Raw genomic sequence first — 18,900 nt, forward strand, 5'->3', positions numbered from 1 at the left:
TGGAAGAGAGAGCATGAGCAGGGGAGGGGCAGAGAGAGAGGGAGAGAAGAATCCCAAGCAGGCTTCATGCTGTCAGCACAGAGCCCGACGTGGGGATCGATCCCATGAACCATGAGATCATGACCTGGGCTAAAATCAAGAGCTGGATGCTTAACCGACTGAGCCACCCAGGCACTCCTTGAATTTTAACATTTTCTGCACTTACGTCAGTTCCTTGTTAAAAATTATATGTTACCTGTAAAGTTCCCATGACATTCATTCTCCCTTTCTTCCTGCAGAAGTAACCACTATTCTAAAGATGCCTGTGTATTTATCCTTGTGTGTTTGCATACTTTATCTATATATGGATAGAAACATATAGATATAGATCTATAAACAAGATAGAGTATTGTCTTATGTTATAAATTTTCAAATGATAGCTTCATAATATATGTGTTCTATTACAATTTGCTTTTTTATTCAAAATTGTTTAATTTTTCAAGCTTTATAATTTGCATACAATAAAATTTACCCATTTTAAGTGTAATGAAGTTTGATGAATTTTGGTAATTGTTATACAGCCTTGTAACCACCACAATTATATATAAAACATTCTATCATCCTAAAAGTTTTCTCCCATCCCTTTGCAATCATTCCCTGCCATGCCTCCATCCCCAGGCAACCAGTGATTTACTTTGTCATTATAGTTTTGCCTTTTCTAGAATTTTATATAAATGGAGTCATGAAATACTGTTCTTTGTTTTTTACCTTTTTATTTTACTTCTTTCACTTAGCATAATGTTTTTGAGATTCATCCATGTTGTTGCATGTATTACTATTTCATTCCTTTTATTTATTCATTTTGCTGAGTAGTATTCCATAGTGTGGATATGACACAGTTTGTTCGGATATTCACCATTTGAGGGATATTTGGGTTGTTCTAATTTTGGACTGTTATGAATACTGCTATGAAGATTTGCATACAAATCTTTGTGTAGACATACATTTTCATTTTTCTTGGGTAAACACCTAGGAATGGAATTGCTAGATATAGAAAGTACACATTTGGCTTTAAAAAACACAACCATACAGGTTTCCAAAGTTTCTGAACTAACATTCTGTTTGAGATTTATGCCTATTAATACAAGGAGATATTTTTCATTTTAACTCTTTTTTTCTGTTCCATTAATAAACCACCATTTGTTTATTCATTACTCACTTCTTTACTATTACAAATAATATTAAAATGAGCACATTTATAAGTTATTTCCTTGGGCACATATACAAGAGTAACTCTATGTATAATGGACACTTGCAGTTGGTACTGCTGGGTTCTGGGGTATACTTGTCTTCAGCCTTAACAGATTTTGCCATATTGATTTATAAAATGGTTGGGCACTTAACTTTTAAGTCGTCTATACTTTCCAAATTACTCCATACTTACATTAGTCCTTTCTATAGGATTTTTCTTGCAAGTAGATAGTTTGTTCTTTTTGTTTGTTTGCTGTTTAAGTTTTATTTATTTGAGTAATCTCTACACCCAACATGGGGCTCAAACTCATGACCAAGAGATCAAGATGTGCATGCTCCTCCAACTGAGCCAGCCAGGCGCCCCTGGTTCTTTTTGTATCAGAGTATTTCCCACGCTTTTTCATACTGTCATCATAAATTTGTTTTTTCTTTTAACTGTCCTTTCTTTATTTTTAAATAGGAGATTCATATGGGACATTGTGTGAATCTGACTGATGAAGCTGTAGAAGCTGTCCTCACTTGCTGTCCTCAGATACGTATATTACTCTTCCATGGATGCCCGCTAATAACAGGTTAGTATGATAGACTGCTTGGGTTCAAATCCTGGCTTCATCTTTTAATAACTGTGACCTTGAATAAATTACTCAACTCATTCCATTATTCAGTTTCCTCATCTGTAAATGGACATGATAGTAGTAAACTTGATCGTGAAAATTATCTGACAGCACTTTATATGGTGGCTAGCACATAGTAAAGGCTCAATAAATGTTAGTCATGATGCTGGTGGTGCTGGTAATGCTAAGTGTCCAATAAATGTTAACTATGGGGGCGCCTGGGTGGCTCAGTCAGTTGAGCATCTGACTTCAGCTCAGGTCATGATCTCGCAGTGCATGGGATCGAGCCCCACATTGGGCTTTGTGCTGACCATGCTTTAGATTCTCTATCCCCCTCTCTGTCTGTCCCTCTACTGCTCACACTCTCTTTCTAAAATAAATAAACATTTTTAAAAATTAAAAAAATGTTAACTATGATGAGGATGATAATGGTGGTACTAGTGTTGACATTAAACATGATGTTTTATGTAGACACAAAAAATTCAAGCTTGTAATATTACATCTATTAAATATGCTAAATGACCTGTTGACTATAATCTCATCAAACTATAGCCAATGAGATTCAGAGCAATTTGGACTCAGGCTAATGTGATAGATACTTCGCTGAAGGAGAACAAAGTAGTCACAGTCCATTTGGCCTGTGGCTGGAAGCCATGACACTGGAAATAAAAGGTACAGCATAGGGAATATAGCCAATGATGTTGTATGATGACAGATGGTAGCTGCACTTGTGGTGAGCAGAGCAGAGCATAACGTATTCAGAACAATTTGGATTCTTAGGCTAATGTGATACATCACTGAAGGAGAACAAAGTAGTCACAGCCCATTTGGCCTGTATAAGAGCCATGATACTGGAAACAAAAGGTACAGCACAGGGAATATAACCAATGATATTGTTGTGTGGTGACAGATGGTAGCCACATTTGTGGTGAGGATAGTATAACATGCAGAGATGTTGAATCACTATGTTGTACACCTGAAACTAATGTCACATTGTGTGTCAACTCCATTCAAATAAAAAAGAGATTTTTTAAGAAAAAAGAAATGACTACTAAAGATAGTAAAATATAAAGATTTTACCTTTAAGAATATTTTATTGTTTATAAAATATAATCGCAATAATAGTAATATATAAGAACATAAATTTTTAAATGGCAAAATGTCATTTTGGTATCACAATTTATATAAAGTAATGAATAAAATATTTTGTTATTGTGGAAAAAAAAAAAGAGCCATGATAATATACATGACCATGTCTTGAAACCTTAGCACCTCAGCCATTTTGCATCACCTCTGCAATGGCCCACATACTACAATATAACCTGGACTTCACTTGTAAGTCAGCATTGATGCCCAGTCCTTCCATGTCATTTCTCTAGTTACAGTCTAAACAGTTATTCTCTGGGTTGAGTTATGATCCTAGAAATCCTTTTAGAAACTTCTGTTCTTATGTTTGGACTGTCAATGTAAACCTAGCCGACAACAGGTTGTATGTGGTATCAGTGACATCTATAATGAAGACTAAGTCTTTTTTTTGGCCAAGACATTTGTCAAAAAACTAAGGCCAAAAAGGACATCGGGAAGTGTTAACAGGGGCACCTGGGTGACTGAATTGGTTGAGCATCTGACTCAGTTTCAGCTCAGGTCATGATCCCAGGGTTGTGGGATCGAGTCCCACATCAGGTTCTGTGCTGACAGCATGGAGCCTGCTTGGGATTCTCCCTGCCTCTGCCCCACTTCCCTGCTCACACTTGCTCTCTCTCTCTCTCTCTCTCTCCCCCAAATTAAAAAAAAGAAAGAAAGAAAGTGTTAACAGTGCTTACCTCCAGGGAAAGTTGTGGAGGGAAAAGAGCAAGAAAAAGCCTAGGGGCGCCTGGGTGGCTTGGTCAGTTAAGCATCCAACTTCGGCTCAGGTCATGATTTCACGGTCCGTGAGTTCGAGCCCCGCGTTAGGCTCTGTGCTGACTGCTCAGAGCCTGGAGCCTATTTCAGATTCTGTCTCTCCCTCTCTCTCTGCCCCTCCCCTGTTCATGCTCTGTCTCTCTCTGTCTCAAAAATAAATAAACGTTAAAAAAAAAGAAAAAGAAAAAGAAAAAGCCTATACTATATACCCTTTGTACCTTTTGAATTTTGTATCATGTGGATGGTTATATCTATTAAAATTAGTAATAATAATTTTTAAAAAATCACTTAGAACAAGAAAAACTCATGGGACTGAGTGCAGGGGATTGGTACCTGCGTACATTATCCTGGGGGTTGTGAGAAGGCAAACAGAGGTTCTCTGGTTATCAAATAAGGCAAAAAAATGTATTCTAACAAGTAGGCTCTTATTTTAAGGTAGAGAAGACCACAGAATATGGAATGTAATAACAGCAATCTTTGATAATCTTTCCAGAATAACAATCTAAGTGTGTAAATCTACCCCCTGAGCTATGTGTGCATTTGATCAATAGATTGAATAAGCAAGGGGTATTCAAAAATCTGCTCAAAAGAGCAGATTTTCCCTACTGCCAGATGAAATCCCAGGTGCCATTGACTTTTCTTATTCTCAGAGAGTTAAAATGCCTTGTCATTTCTTATCACTGAAACCTCCCATTTCGGTAACTAAAACGTCTTCAATCCATGCAGTACTCCAAACAAGTTCAAGTGAAAGCTTTTGCTCCTCTGGTCAACTCAGATTTGGCCTGCAGTGGATAAGCAGACATTGTTAGTTCCTCTCTTTTACCAGCCCTCAGTTTTCTTCCTACCCGCAGCTTGCCCACTGCAGTTTCTGATCCCACCAATGTTAGTACAGGGTGGGCCTGGGATAAGCAGGAACAGAGGGAAGGGAAAGAAAAGGCTTACTTATCAGTGCTACTGTGATTGAATATCAGCACTCCAGGCCTGTGGTGAGCTGATCTGTCCTCTGTCAACAGTGGGGCACTTTTGAGGTTCTGCAGGGCCCACTTCCTACTACCCACCCCCATCACTGCATATATCTCCTATCTGCAGTTCTCTTGATTCAAGCCATGGTGCCTCTTCTGGCTAGTAGCTACTGTTTTCTTTCTCTATCCCCAGGAATCCAGCATACACCTTCAGTCTTTCTCTGTTTCAGGTTTCCTAACTTATCTCAATTGCTTTCATGAGCAGAATGTAAGGCAAACCCATGGCAGCCCACCTCTGTCCACAGGAAACACATACTTTCAGCAATGAGAGTGTGGGTACTTCCCAACCCAGTCTTCTCTTTAGCTGTATAGACTCTCACCATAGCTTTTTGTACTTTATTTTTCTCAGATGTGGGTCTGATATTGGTGTCCTGTGTCCCCCAAGCTCCAAGGGACATATCAGACTCACCAACTGATCTCCTTAGAATTTCCTCTCACTAGGCTTGAAGGGAAAAGCAAGCACCTCCAGGCTTCTTTCTAGAACTCCAGTCACCGCTGTCTTCAAAGAAATCCTTTCTTCAATTTCCTACTCTCCATCCCTTCTAACTTTAACACTTTCGTATCTTGGAATGGATGAAGTGCCATGGATTCCAAAATCAGATTTTAGCCAAGCATTTTCAAGTCATGTATACGTGGTCTGGAATCTCACCAGATTCAGAGAGTAGCTGGTAACTCTAGTCCTGGAACATTAGCTGAAATAGTTCTATTTTAATGTTCTGTTATATTTGTCTCAGGATAACTTGGCTAGACAACATGTCATAAAATCAACTGTTGCTCATTTTACCCTCATTATCTTTCTGGTTACCCTGTGGATGCTCTTCTTTGATATTACCCCAAAACTCAGTAACTGGTAGTTTCTTAAAGGTTAATTGCAGTGTAGGAAATGAAAACATATTAATGAAATTTTTATATACTTACATTACAATCCATTGGTCTGTCTTGCATTTGATTAGATCTTTGGATCTTTTACCCATACATGATTTTGTAATGTCATGCATTGGCAGTTTAGACAATATTGGTTCTGTTAGTAATACAGATCTTCCAATGTTGACACATTTCATCAGACAAAAAAAGTCACATTTGTTAATATCACCCTTGGGTGGTTGTCAATATCATAGTGGCAGCTACAAATTTTCCAAAATTCACTTGGATGCTAAAATTTTTCATTGCCAACAAATTCTGTCACTTGTTTTCTTTGAAGTGACAGGTTCATTTTGCTCTTTTTCAAGAAATCGTCTGAGAAGCACCCAAGTCTGAATAACCTTAGGCTAACAGTCATTCTTTCAAATAAAAATGGTGCGCCATGAATAAAATGACTAGTTTAGTTCACAACCCTAAAAAGGTCTGACTGGAGGATCTGCAGACCACACTTTGAGAACCATTGCTTTACAGTAAAAAAAACAGTTATCAGTTAACTTCAGCATTTGGAGCAGGAACAAATATCCCTTTCAAATCACTTCTTATATTTTCATGTGACTACTAGAAGTGAAAGTAGACATTAAAATGACAGAAGTTCAAAATACTTGGGATAAAATAACTATAGTTTGACCTGGAAGATTATCTAGGCCAGCATTTACCAACTATGTTACTGTTATGTAAATGAACCAAAGATGACTTCTATGTTGTTTACTTCTTCACATCAAATTGGGACTGTTAGTTCAAAAGCTCACCAGCACTGAATCTTTGTTTATCTAATGGTTTTAAATACAGGCTAAGAAAGCAGATCTTGGGGGGGCCTGGGTAGCTCAGTTGGTTGAGTGTCTGACTCTTGATTTCAGCTCAGGTCATGATCCCAGGGTCATAGGATCAAGCCCCTCATTGGGCTACACGCTGAATGAGGAGACTGCTTGGGATTCTTTCTCTCCCTCTGTCCTTCTCCCCAACTCACACACTCTCTCTAAAATAAAAAAAAATAAAGGGGTACATGGGTGGTGCAGTCAGTTAAGCATCTGACTTTTTTTTTTATTGTTTTAACATTTATTTATTTTTGAGAGAGATACAGAATGTGAGCAAGGGAGGGGCAGAGAGAGAGGGAGACACAGAATCTGAAGCAGGCTCCTGACTCTGAGCTGTCAGCACAGAGCCCAACGCAGGACTCAAATTCAGGAATTGTGAGATTGTGACCTGAGCCGAAGTTGGATGCTTAACTGACTGAGCCACACAGGCGCCCCAAGTGTGCCTCTTGATCTCAGCTCAGGTCATGATTTCACAGTTCGTGAGTTTAAGCCCCACATCAGATTCTGTGCTGATGGTGTAGAGCCTGCGTAGGATTCTGTCTCTCCTTCTCTCTTCCCCTTCCCCTGCTTGTGCTACCTAATCTTTCTCAAAATAAATAAATAAACTTAAATTTTAAAACAATTAAAAAATTAATAAATAAAATAAAATAAATTTTTAAAAGAAGAAGCAGATTTTTAGCCATCCAGAGCTTGCCTGCTTTGCATACCCTGAAAAACTTCATTCAACATCTACCACCATAGATAAGATGAAACCTAGGGGTGTGAAAGACCCCCTTGCCTTTTGGAGCTCTCTGACCCAGAGACTCCTTACCTTGATGCTGAGCAACATCATGAGACCTAAACCTCCTCTCCTGTCCTCTGAGAGTTGCCTTACCCTCCTTCCCTTCTCAGTAGTGCCCCCCCCCACCACACACACACACACACACACACACACACACACACACACACTGTTGTCTTTGGAAGGTCTCATGTTGTGAGGGACTTCTGCGAACAAATCTGTCAAAGCACTGCCCAAATAAAGCTCGTTGTGTCCTACTGCCACCGTGTGGTCATATCTTTTTCCTTGCTCTGCCCTGAAATCCCTTAAACTTACTACAGTGACCTAGTATAGTATGGTGTTCTAGAAAATACCATAAGTATAGTGTTGGGCTCAGGGCAGGCCACCCAAAAATATGCCCTGGAGTGTATTTATTATTTTGAATTAAAGTTACTTAAGAGGGGCACCTGGATGGCTCAGTCAGTTAAGTATTCAACTTCAGCTCAGGTCATGGTCTCACAGTTCATGACTTTGAGCCCTGCATCCGGCTCTCTGCTATCAGCACAGAGCCCACTTCACATCCTCTGATTCCCTGTCTCTCTGCCCCTCTACCCCTTGAGCTCTCTCTTTTTCTCTCTCTCTCTCTCAAAAATAAATAAAAGTTTTAAAAAATAAAAATAAAAAGTAAAGTTACTTAAGAAACAGCCCGTGCAAGAACACTCTGACCGTCTTTTGTCTCTAGAAAGCAGGAAACAAATCTCCCATGTGAAAGGTACCCTCCCTGTACCAGGAGATAGAAAGACATCCTTATCATCAGAGATGCGGAATTCAGGACCTAAGAAGCCTATGTAAACAAACCTTGTTTTTTTACTTATTTACTACCCCAGCCCAAATTCTGTTTAGAATTCCTTACTAATTCAAGCTCCCAAACAAAAGTTTTCTTTTTCCTGTCAGTTCCCCACAAATTTATTGTTTCTCTGTCAAAAAAGTATAAAAGCTGCCTGTCTTGGTCACTTGTTAGGTCCCATATCTATGAGACCTCCATACATGGAAATTAAATTTGATTTTCTCCTGTTAATCTATCTCATGTCAATTTAATTCATAGATCAGCCAGAAAAATCTTGAAGGGTAGAGGGAAATTTTTATTCTCCAACAATAGCATAGAACTAAAAGTGTTTATATGTCCAAAAAGTTTGAGAAATGCAGTATGCCACTATAATGAATTTTAATTTATCAAAGACTCTGAGAAACAATATAGCTAAGAATCTTATTTAACTTTCTTTATCCAGGCATTTCCCAAGATTTTTTTAGCACAGAACATTTTTGTGGACCTCAGCTTTCCCTTGCGTATAATTGTCAGACATAAAATTGGGAGATCTGATAATAATGCAAAAGATTTCATATACCATGGTTTTATTAATAAAGGTTTATAAAGAGAAGAAGCGAAGTTTTTCAGCTACCCAGATCATCTCTACTCTTCCCCCTTTCCTGTCAGCACTACAACCATTGTATATTTTTGCTGCTGTCATTGAATGAGAATAAACTGAGGTAATATTCACTTTATATTTAATTTTTATTTATTTTTTCTCCAAAGAATTTCTTGGCCTGGTAAATGAAAGTTTTTTGTCTTTCATGTGACACATTATATAACATTTTTTCTTCATGTTCATATATCTATGTGGTTGCTTATATATGAATATATAAGATAATATGATTTATTTTCCATAAAAACACATATGCACATGTATGTTCAATTATAATGTTAACCTCAAACTAAGCAGACCCCAAAATTGGCAGTGTCTGCTGTAGTTTCTCGTCAAATTCCCTCAATTAATAGGTTTATCTTCTCTACTACAATTCTTAGTATATTTAAATTTTCTTAATCTTACGGTCAGACTATAAACAGAACTCCACATTATAAATTGGGTCTTGAAACTTAGAAACACGCTGATTTTATCACTGCAGAAGAGAAAAGAAAAAAACTATGCTGTTATTTAAAATATCGTAAATTATGATTGTTAGAAAGCCACAGGCCAAAGGTAGAGTCACTTGCCCCAGTACAGCAAACTAAGACTTAACTGAAGTTTCAACTTGTCCAAGAGTGAAATTTTAAGCCGATCAATGTGAGTTTTCTGGTCAGCACCACTGAGGTAATCTGTCATATGGGCCCTCTTCATCCCCCAAAGAAGGATGAGATAATCCACCTAATAATACCCCTTCCTTGCCTTTCCTCCTATGAGAAGGTGAACTTGCCTGAACCAATCCTTTCTTTTCTTTTGTAATAAGTTCTTGCCTTACTCTCCTTCCTATAAAAATCTTCCATTTTGTACAACTCCTTAGAACTCCCCTCTACTTGCTAGAAGAGATGCAGCCTGATTAATGAACCGATTAATAAAGCCAATAATTTACTCAGTTGAATTTTGTTCTTTCACATAATATATATATATATATATTTTTTTTTAACGTTTATTTATTTTTGAGACAGAGAGAGACAGAGCATGAACGGGGAGGGTCAGAGAGAGGGAGACACAGAATCTGAAACCGGCTCCAGGCTCTGAGCTGTCAGCACAGAGCCCGACGCGGGGCTCGAACTCATGGACCGCGAGATCATGACCTGAGCCGAAGTCGGCCACTTAACCAACTGAGCCACCCAGGCGCCCCCACATAATATATTTTTTATACATGTTATGGAGGCAGGAAAATAATTTTACAACTTATTAAACCATTTTTAATTCAATTATGTCTGCAATGATTATCAGTAAGTTCAACTCATACACCTTTACTAATCTACAACAGACATGCAATTCAGTTAAACAGTATTTGCAGGCATGGAGGTTTAGATTTTAGAAGGGCAATAAAGCAATGAGACGGCACTAGATTAATTTATGTATTACACTGAAAGACAGGAAAATCCAACAGGAAATCTGCCACTTTTTATTGAACTGACCCAAATTTTAGTCACATGTGAGAATATGTTTCATCCTGATTACTATGCAAGGAAGTTCTTTACTTCAATTCCTGGATCATAAATATGTCACGATTTACCACATAGAGCCCAAAACAAAAGTATTTTAAGGGGCACCTGTGTGAATCAGTCGGTTAAGCAACCAACTCTTGGTTTCAGCTCAGGTCATTATCTCCTAATTCATGAGTTCCAGCCTCTCATCAGACTCTGCTGACAGCATGGAGCCTGCTTGGGATTCTCTGTCTCCCTCTCTTTCGGCCCCTCCCCAGCTCATACTCGCTTGCCCTCTCTCTCTCTCAATCTCTCTAAAAATAAATAAACTTAAAAAAAATATATTTTAAGACCCAGGTGTTTTGCTTCAGAGTTTCCTTTAATTAAAGTTGATTCCTTGCTTAAAGGACAACTCTTTTTTTATTTTGTATTTTACTTTTTCTAAACCCTATATAATTGTTTCCTTCTCCTTATTTATTCATCCATTACCAATCCCACATGATAGAACTTTTTTTTTTAATGTTTTTAAAATGTTTTTATTATTTATTTTGAAAGAGAGAGTGAGTGTGTGTGTGTGTGCAGGGGAGGGGCAGAGAGTCCAAAGCAGGCTCCAGGCTGTCAGCACAGAGCCTGACAGGGGGTTTGAACTCCCTGAGATCACCTGAGCCTGAGTTCACCTGAGCTGAAGTCTGATGCTTAAGGGCTTAACTGACTGAGCCACCCGGGGCGATCCCCACCCGCCCCACGCATGACAGAACTTCTTGCTGCCAGACACAAATGAAGCGTTAGAACCTTGAAGCATTAGAACTATTGTTTGTAAAAATCTGCCAGCCTCACCTTTTTCACTGTGTATTCTACAAAAATATCTAAATTACATCTTCCTTGATCATTTGAAAACATTCATTAATTTATATTTCCCACAGTTTCTTCTTTTTCTTGGTGCTTTAAAAGCCCCTGCCATGCATCTCTTTCAAAAAGTGGCCTCCATCTATGTTAGTCATAGATTTTGAGATGGTAGAAGCTTCCTTAGACTTCATCTATACAACACCCTTGTTTTAAGGATAAGGGAACAGAGAATGAATTTAAGTGGAAACACTTGATAGTAGAACTGGGAGTAAAAACCTAGGTCACCTGATTCAGTCTCTAATTCTTTCCCCAACAGAGCAATTTCCTGAGCCGACAGTGTCAAGAGGCTTAACTGTTACTAGAAAGGGGAGGGAAATAGGAGAGTGACATCAAGCAACAGCAGTGGGATTGGTTTGATGACGTTTTGAGTCTTTTTCAATGTTGAGAGTTTGTGTTTTAAAGGGTGGCAGAACATGCCACCCCAAAATACGCTTCTTTAGGATAAGGATTTTTTTTTTTTTTTTGAGCTGATTGTGTCTGAGAAACAGCAGACAACCAGAGAGCTCTGAAAATGGAGAAGTTATCCTTTTGTAAGAGAAACTTGCATTTATAAAGGAAATCTCCATCTGTAAGGATCTCCCCCTCTACACCAGGAAGGAAAAGGGTAACTCTAAATCCAAGAGAATCTTACCAATGGAGGAGACACCAACCTAAATGTGTATAGCAAATCTTACCTTTTACTCCTTACTGTGCTTTTTCTAGTAACTTCCTATAATTGGCCTGCCCACTCCACCCCAATATCTTTCTTTTGTCTTTAGCTGAAGATGGGATTTGAGGTGGTGGCTAGGGCTGTCTCAGGGAGTTTACTTATTTTCCCTCGGTATCTCTCATGCATACATGAAATAAGTAAACATATTAATAAACTGGGTTTTTTTCTGGTTAATTGCCTTTTTTTTTTTTACAAGAGTGTCTCAGCCAAGAACTTAGAGGATAGAGGGGAAATTGTTTTTCCTCCCCTACAGTTTCTACAGTGTTCTGGCAAGGGATCACTAAATACTTAGAGAATCCACAGTTTCTCCATATAGCATAATAAACTCATAGGCACCAAATACTCCTCCTGTTCAAACTCACAGTCCTAAATACTCTATTTTCTCAGGAAAAAGGTGCCTGGGGAGACTTTGAGTAATATAATACTGCCATCTAGCCTCAAAATCTTTAAATTACATAAAAATATATTGTATGGTTACTATTGGAGGGAAAAGTGTCCTCTTATTTATGTGCAGTAATAAATTTCTATAGAAGAATGACTCAAATAGAGTTAGAAAACAAATATGTATGTTTGATAACATATTCCTAACTAGTAAAAATGCCAAAATAATCCTAAAAACAACTAAAATGAAATTGGGAAGTATAGTTTCCAATTTTGTTCTTCTTTTCAAAATTGTACTGACTGTTCTGGGTCCCTTGAATTCCCATGTACATATTAGTGATGAAGTTTTGGGGTTTGGAGCTGACGGCCAAGAAAGAATTCTTGAAGACATCTTTGGTGCAAAAAGGTGATTTTATTAAAGCACAGGGACAGGACCCATGGGCAGAAAGAGCTGCACTGGGGTTGTGACCAGTAACTCATTATATACCCTCAGGTTGGGAGAGGGTCAGGGACAGTGTAAGTCTCTAAGAAATTTTGGAAGCAAGGTTTCCAGGACCTGGCAGGGGGGTGGCTAACTGTTGTTAGGAAAACACCATTTATTACCGTTTAGTAAAGCCTCAGTCATGAGACCCTTCAGATGTATATGAGGAGGCCATAATCTTTTTTTTTATTTTAATATATGAAATTTATTGTCAAATTGGTTTCCATACAACACCCAGTGCTCATCCCAAAAGGTGCCCTCCTCAATACCCATCACCCACCCTCCCCTCCCTCCCACCCCCCATCAACCCTCAGTTTGTTCTCAGTTTTTAACAGTCTCTTATGCTTTGGCTCTCTCCCACTCTAACCTCTTTTTTTTTTTTTTTTTTCCTTCCCCTCCCCCATGGGTTTCTGTTATGTTTCTCAGGATCCACATAAGAGTGAAACCATATGGTATCTGTCTTTCTCTGTATGGCTTATTTCACTTAGCATCACACTCTCCAGTTCCATCCATGTTGCTACAAAAGGCCATATTTCATTTTTTCTCATTGCCACGTAGTATTCCATTGTGTATATAAACCACAATTTCTTTATCCATTCATCAGTTGATGGACATTTAGGCTCTTTCCATAATTTGGCTATTGTTGAGAGTGCTGCTATAAACATTGGGGTACAAGTGCCCCTATGCATCAGTACTCCTGTATCCCTTGGATAAATTCCTAGCAGTGCTATTGCTGGGTCATAGGGTAGGTCTATTTTTAGTTTTCTGAGGAACCTCCACACTGCCTTCCAGAGCGGCTGCACCAATTTGCATTCCCACCAACAGTGCAAGAGGGTTCCCGTTTCTCCACATCCTCTCCAGCATCTATAGTCTCCTGATTTGTTCATTTTGGCCACTCTGACTGGCGTGAGGTGATATCTGAGTGTGGTTTGGATTTGTATTTCCCTGATAAGGAGCGATGTTGAACATCTTTTCATGTGCCTGTTGGCCATCCGGATGTCTTCTTTAGAGAAGTGTCTATTCATGTTTTCTGCCCATTTCTTCACTGGGTTATTTGTTTTTCAGGTGTGGAGTTTGGTGAGCTCTTTATAGATTTTGGATAGTAGCCCTTTGTCCGATATGTCATTTGCAAACATCTTTTCCCATTCCATTGGTTGCCTTTTAGTTTTGTTGGTTGTTTCCTTTGCTGTGCAGAAGCTTTTTATCTTCATAAGGTCCCAGTAATTCACTTTTGCTTTTAATTCCCTTGCCTTTGGGGATGTGTCGAGTAAGAGATTGCTATGGCTGAGGTCAGAGAGGTCTTTTCCTGCTTTCTCCTCTAAGGTTTTGATGGTTTCCTGTCTCACATTCAGGTCCTTTATCCATTTTGAGTTTATTTTTGTGAATGGTGTGAGAAAGTGGTCTAGTTTCAACCTTCTGCATGTTGCTGTCCAGTTCTCCCAGCACCATTTGTTAAAGAGACTGTCTTTTTTCCATTGGATGTTCTTTCCTGCTTTGTCAAAGATGAGCTGGCCATACGTTTGTGGGTCTAGTTCTGGGGTTTCTATTCTATTCCATTGGTCTATGTGTCTGTTTTTGTGCCAATACCATGCTGTCTTGATGATGACAGCTTTGTAGTAGAGGCTAAAGTCTGGGATTGTGATGCCTCCTGCTTTGGTCTTCTTCTTCAAAATTACTTTGGCTATTCGGGGCCTTTTGTGGTTCCATATGAATTTTAGGATTGCTTGTTCTAGTTTCGAGAAGAATGCTGGTGCAATTTTGATTGGGATTGCATTGAATGTGTAGATAGCTTTGGGTAGTATTGACATTTTGACAATATTTATTCTTCCAAACCATGAGCAGGGAATGTCTTTCCATTTCTTTATATCTTCTTCAATTACCTTCATAAGCTTTCTATAGTTTTCAGCATACAGATCTTTTACATCTTTGGTTAGATTTATTCCTAGGTATTTTATGCTTCTTGGTGCAATTGTGAATGGGATCAGTTTCTTTATTTGTCTTTCTGTTGCTTCATTGTTAGTGTATAAGAATGCAACTGATTTCTGTACATTGATTTTGTATCCTACAACTTTGCTGAATTCATGTATCAGTTCTAGCAGACTTTTGGTGGAGTCTATCGGATTTTCCATGTATAATATCATGTCATCTGCAAAAAGCGAAAGCTTGACTTCATCTTTGCCAATTTGGATGCCTTTGATTTCCTTTTGTTGTCTGATTGCTGATGCTAGAACTTCCAGCACTATGTTAAACAACAGCGGTGAGAGTGGGCATCCCTGTCGTGTTCCTGATCTCAGGGAAAAAGCTCTCAGTTTTTCCCCGTTGAGGATGATGTTAGCTGTGGGCTTTTCATAAATGGCTTTTATGATCTTTTAGTATGTTCCTTCTATCCCAACTTTCTCAAGGGTTTTTATTAAGAAAGGGTACTGGATTTTGTCAGAGTCCTTTTCTGCATCGATTGACAGGATCATATGGTTCTTCTCTTTTCTTTTGTTAATGTGATGTATCACATTGATTGATTTGCGAATGTTGAACCAGCCCTGCATCCCAGGAATGAATCCCCCTTGATCATGGTGAATAATTCTTTTTATATGCCGTTGAATTCGATTTGCTAGTATCTTATTGAGAATTTTTGCATCCATATTCATCAGGGATATTGGCCTGTAGTTCTCTTTTTTTACTGGGTCTCTGTCTGGTTTAGGAATCAAAGTTATACTGGCTTCATAGAATGAGTCTGGAAGTTTTCCTTCCCTTTCTATTTCTTGGAATAGCTTGAGAAGGATAGGTATTATCTCTGCTTTAAACGTCTGGTAGAACTCCCCTGGGAAGCCATCTGGTCCTGGACTCTTATTTGTTGGGAGATTTTTGATAACCGATTCAATTTCTTCGCTGGTTATGGGTCTGTTCAAGCTTTCTATTTCCTCCTGATTGAGTTTTGGAAGGGTGTGGGTGTTTAGGAATCTGTCCATTTCTTCCAAGTTGTCCAATTTGTTGGCATATAATTTTTCATAGTGTTCCCTGATAATTGCTTGTATCTCTGAGGGATTGGTTGTAATCATTCCATTTTCATTCATGATTTTATCTATTTGGGTCATCTCCCTTTTCTTTTTGAGAAGCCTGGCTAGAGGTTTGTCAATTTTGTTTATTTTTTCAAAAAACCAACTCTTGGTTTCGTTGATCTGCTCTACAGTTTTTTTAGATTCTATATTGTTTATTTCTGCTCTGATCTTTATTATTTCTCTTTTTCTGCTGGGTTTAGGCTGCCTTTGCTGTTCTGCTTCTATTTCCTTTAGGTGTGCTGTTAGATTTTGTATTTGGGATTTTTCTTGTTTCTTGAGATAGGCCTGGATTGCAATGTATTTTCCTCTCAGGACTGAGGAGGCCATAATCTTGAAGTATGATTGACAGCGTATATGTTCGGGCAGTTGAGATAAAGGAAGTAGACTTACAGGATCCTTGAGGTTGGGATAATGTTCAGCTAAGATTCTCTTTTGCCCCCAGCAAAGTGTCATCTTAGAGGCAGCTGAGCTCGTAGTGGGAGGTCACTCTGCTGGTTTCAAGGATTTGTCAGTGGGCTGTAGGCAGTAAGAGAGTTTAATTTTTCATTTGCCTTAGTTTCCCACATCACCATGGCAAGCACTTAAATCCCTTTCCTTTTGTTCTTGGATAGCCAGGAGTGTCCAAGGAATATCACACGTATTCCACCCTGGGGGGGGGGGGGGGCGGAGGGGGGGCAGAGTGTGCTGTTAGCCTATACCTTGCCCTCAGTGTGCCCCATGCTCCCTCATCTTAATTTTTTTTAAATATTTTATTATTTTTAAGTAATCTCTACATCCAACGTGGAGCTCAAACTTACAACCCTGAGATCAAGAGTCACATGCCCTACCTACTGAGCCAGCCAGGCATCCCTTGTCAATTTCTTAAAAAAAAAAAAAAAGGCAACCGGGATTCTGGGAGAGATTGCATTGAATCTGCAATCAGTTTAGGGAGTATTGCCGTGTTAATATTATCTTCTGATCTGTGAACACAGATATCTTTCCATTTATTTAAATCTTGAATTTCTCTCAACAATGTTTTATAGTTTTCAGACTTTTTCACTTCTTTTGTTAAATTTATCTCTAAGTATTTTATTCTTTTTGATGGTAACATAAATGGAATTCTTAATTTCATTTTTTGATTGTTCCTTGCTAGTGTATATAAATCATTTGATTTTTGTATATTGATCTTGTATGTGGAGCCTTGTTGAACTCATTTACTAGTTCTAATTTTTTAGTGTATTCCTTAGGACATTCTGTATACAGTATTATATAATGTACAGGTAATGATAGTTTTACTTTCTTACCAATATGGATGCCTTTTATTTCTTTTTCTTCCCTAATTTCCTTGGCTAGAACCTCCACTGCAATGCTGAATAGAAGTGGAAAGAGCAGACATCCTTATCTTGTTTCTCATCTTAGTGGGGAAACATTAGTGTCTCATCATTAAGTATTAGCTTTTTCCTAGATGTTCTTTATCAGGTTGAGGAAGTTCCCTTCTATTCCCAGTTTGTTGAATGTTTTTACCATTAGTGTTGTAAAATGCTTTTTCTGCGTCTATTGAAATGATAATGTGGTTTTTGTCCTTTAGTCTATTGATATGGTGTATGTCATAGGCAGAATGATGCCCCCACCCAAAGATGTCCACATTTTAATGCACAGGACCTGAGTATGCTATGTTACATAAGATGCAAATGGAACTAAAGTTGCTAATCAGTTGACCTTAAAATAGAGATTATCCTGGATTATCTAGGTGGGTTCAGTGTAATCATAAATCTTTGTAAGTGGAAGAGGGAGGCAGAAGGAGAATCATAGAGGTGGCAGCATGAGGACTCTGTCCCATGTTGTTCCATTTGAATATGGAGGAATGCAAGGAATGTGGTGGCCTCTAGAAGCTGGAAAAGTCAAAGGTAAATCCTCTCCCTTGAGCCTCCAAAAAGGAATGCTGATCCATTTTAGCCCAATGAGACTTAATTTGGAATTCTGACTATATAATAATAAATTTGTGTTGCTTTAAGCCAGTAAGGTTGTAGTAATTTATTACATTAGTAATAAGAAAGTAATACAGTGTATTACATTAATTGATTTTCAGATGTTAAGCCAACCTTTCATTCCTGGGATAGATCCCAGTTGATCATGGCATATGAGCTTTTTTATATGTTGCTAGATTTGATTTGCTAGTGTATTGTTGAGGATTTTTGAGTACATATTTACCAGAGATATGGGTCTGTAGCTTTGTGTGTATGTGATATCTTTATTTGGCATCAGGGCATCAGGGTAATACTGGTCTTCAGAATGAGTTAGGAAGTATTCCCCATTTCGGCTCTTAGTAAAACCACTCCAGCTTTGTTAATAGTTACTGTTTTCATGATACAGCCTTGTCCATCTTTTTGCTTTCATACTATTTAAAGCCTGTCTTTAATCTAGATTTCCTCTATAATAAATGATATTTTTAAAATTTACATTAGGGGTGCCTGGGTGGCTCAGTTGTTTGGGCATCTGACTTCAGCTGAGGTCATAATCTCACGGTTTGTGGGTTTGAGCCCTGCATCAGGCTCTGTGCTGACAGCTTGGAGCCTGGAATCTGCTTCAGATTCTGTGTCTCTGCCCCTCCCTCACTCACATTCTGCCTTTCTCGCTCTCTCTCTCAAAAAATAAATAAACGTTGGGGCGCCTGGCTGGCTCAGTTGGTTAAGTGTCGGACTTCGGCTCTGGTCATGATCTCACAGTTCATGGGTTCAAGCCCCATGTCGGGCTCTATGCTGATAGCTCAGAGCCTGGAGACTGCTTCAGATTCTGTGTCTCCCTCTCTCTGTGCCCCTCTCACACTCGCACACGCTCTCTCTCTAAAAAAAAATAATAGTAATTAAAAATAAATAAATAAACGTTGAAAAATTTTTTTTCTAAATTTACATTAGAGAGAGCAAGGGGAAGAGGCAGAGGAAGAGAGAGAGAGAGGAAGAATCTCACTCTGAGCATGGAGCCTGACATGGGCTTGATCCCACCACCCTGGGATCATGACCTGAGCTGAAATCAAGAAGAGCTGGACATACCTGAGCCAGCCACCCAGGCGCCCTGATACATTTTTTAAATGTTTATTTAGTTTTGAGAGAGAGAGAGAGGGAAAGAGAGAGCACAAGTGGGGGAGGAGCAGACAGAGAGGGAGACATAGAA

The 18,900-nt window shown here is 38.7% G+C and overlaps 1 protein-coding gene across 2 annotated transcripts in view; it reads left to right on the plus strand.

The window, feature by feature from the left end:
• Window positions 1–18,900, plus strand: part of AMN1 (antagonist of mitotic exit network 1 homolog) — a 57,098-nt gene that overhangs the window by 35,247 nt on the left and 2,951 nt on the right. For both annotated transcript variants that reach the window (XM_053895997.1, XM_019452395.2), the window contains one exon: window positions 1,691–1,802. In XM_053895997.1, coding sequence (XP_053751972.1) covers window positions 1,691–1,802 — 112 coding nt within the window. The remainder of the gene's footprint in view (window positions 1–1,690; window positions 1,803–18,900) is intronic.

This window comes from Panthera pardus, unplaced genomic scaffold (assembly GCF_024362965.1).
Source record: "Panthera pardus isolate Hobbes unplaced genomic scaffold, ASM2436296v1 HiC_scaffold_6, whole genome shotgun sequence".
Classification (NCBI taxonomy): Eukaryota; Metazoa; Chordata; class Mammalia; order Carnivora; family Felidae; genus Panthera; species Panthera pardus.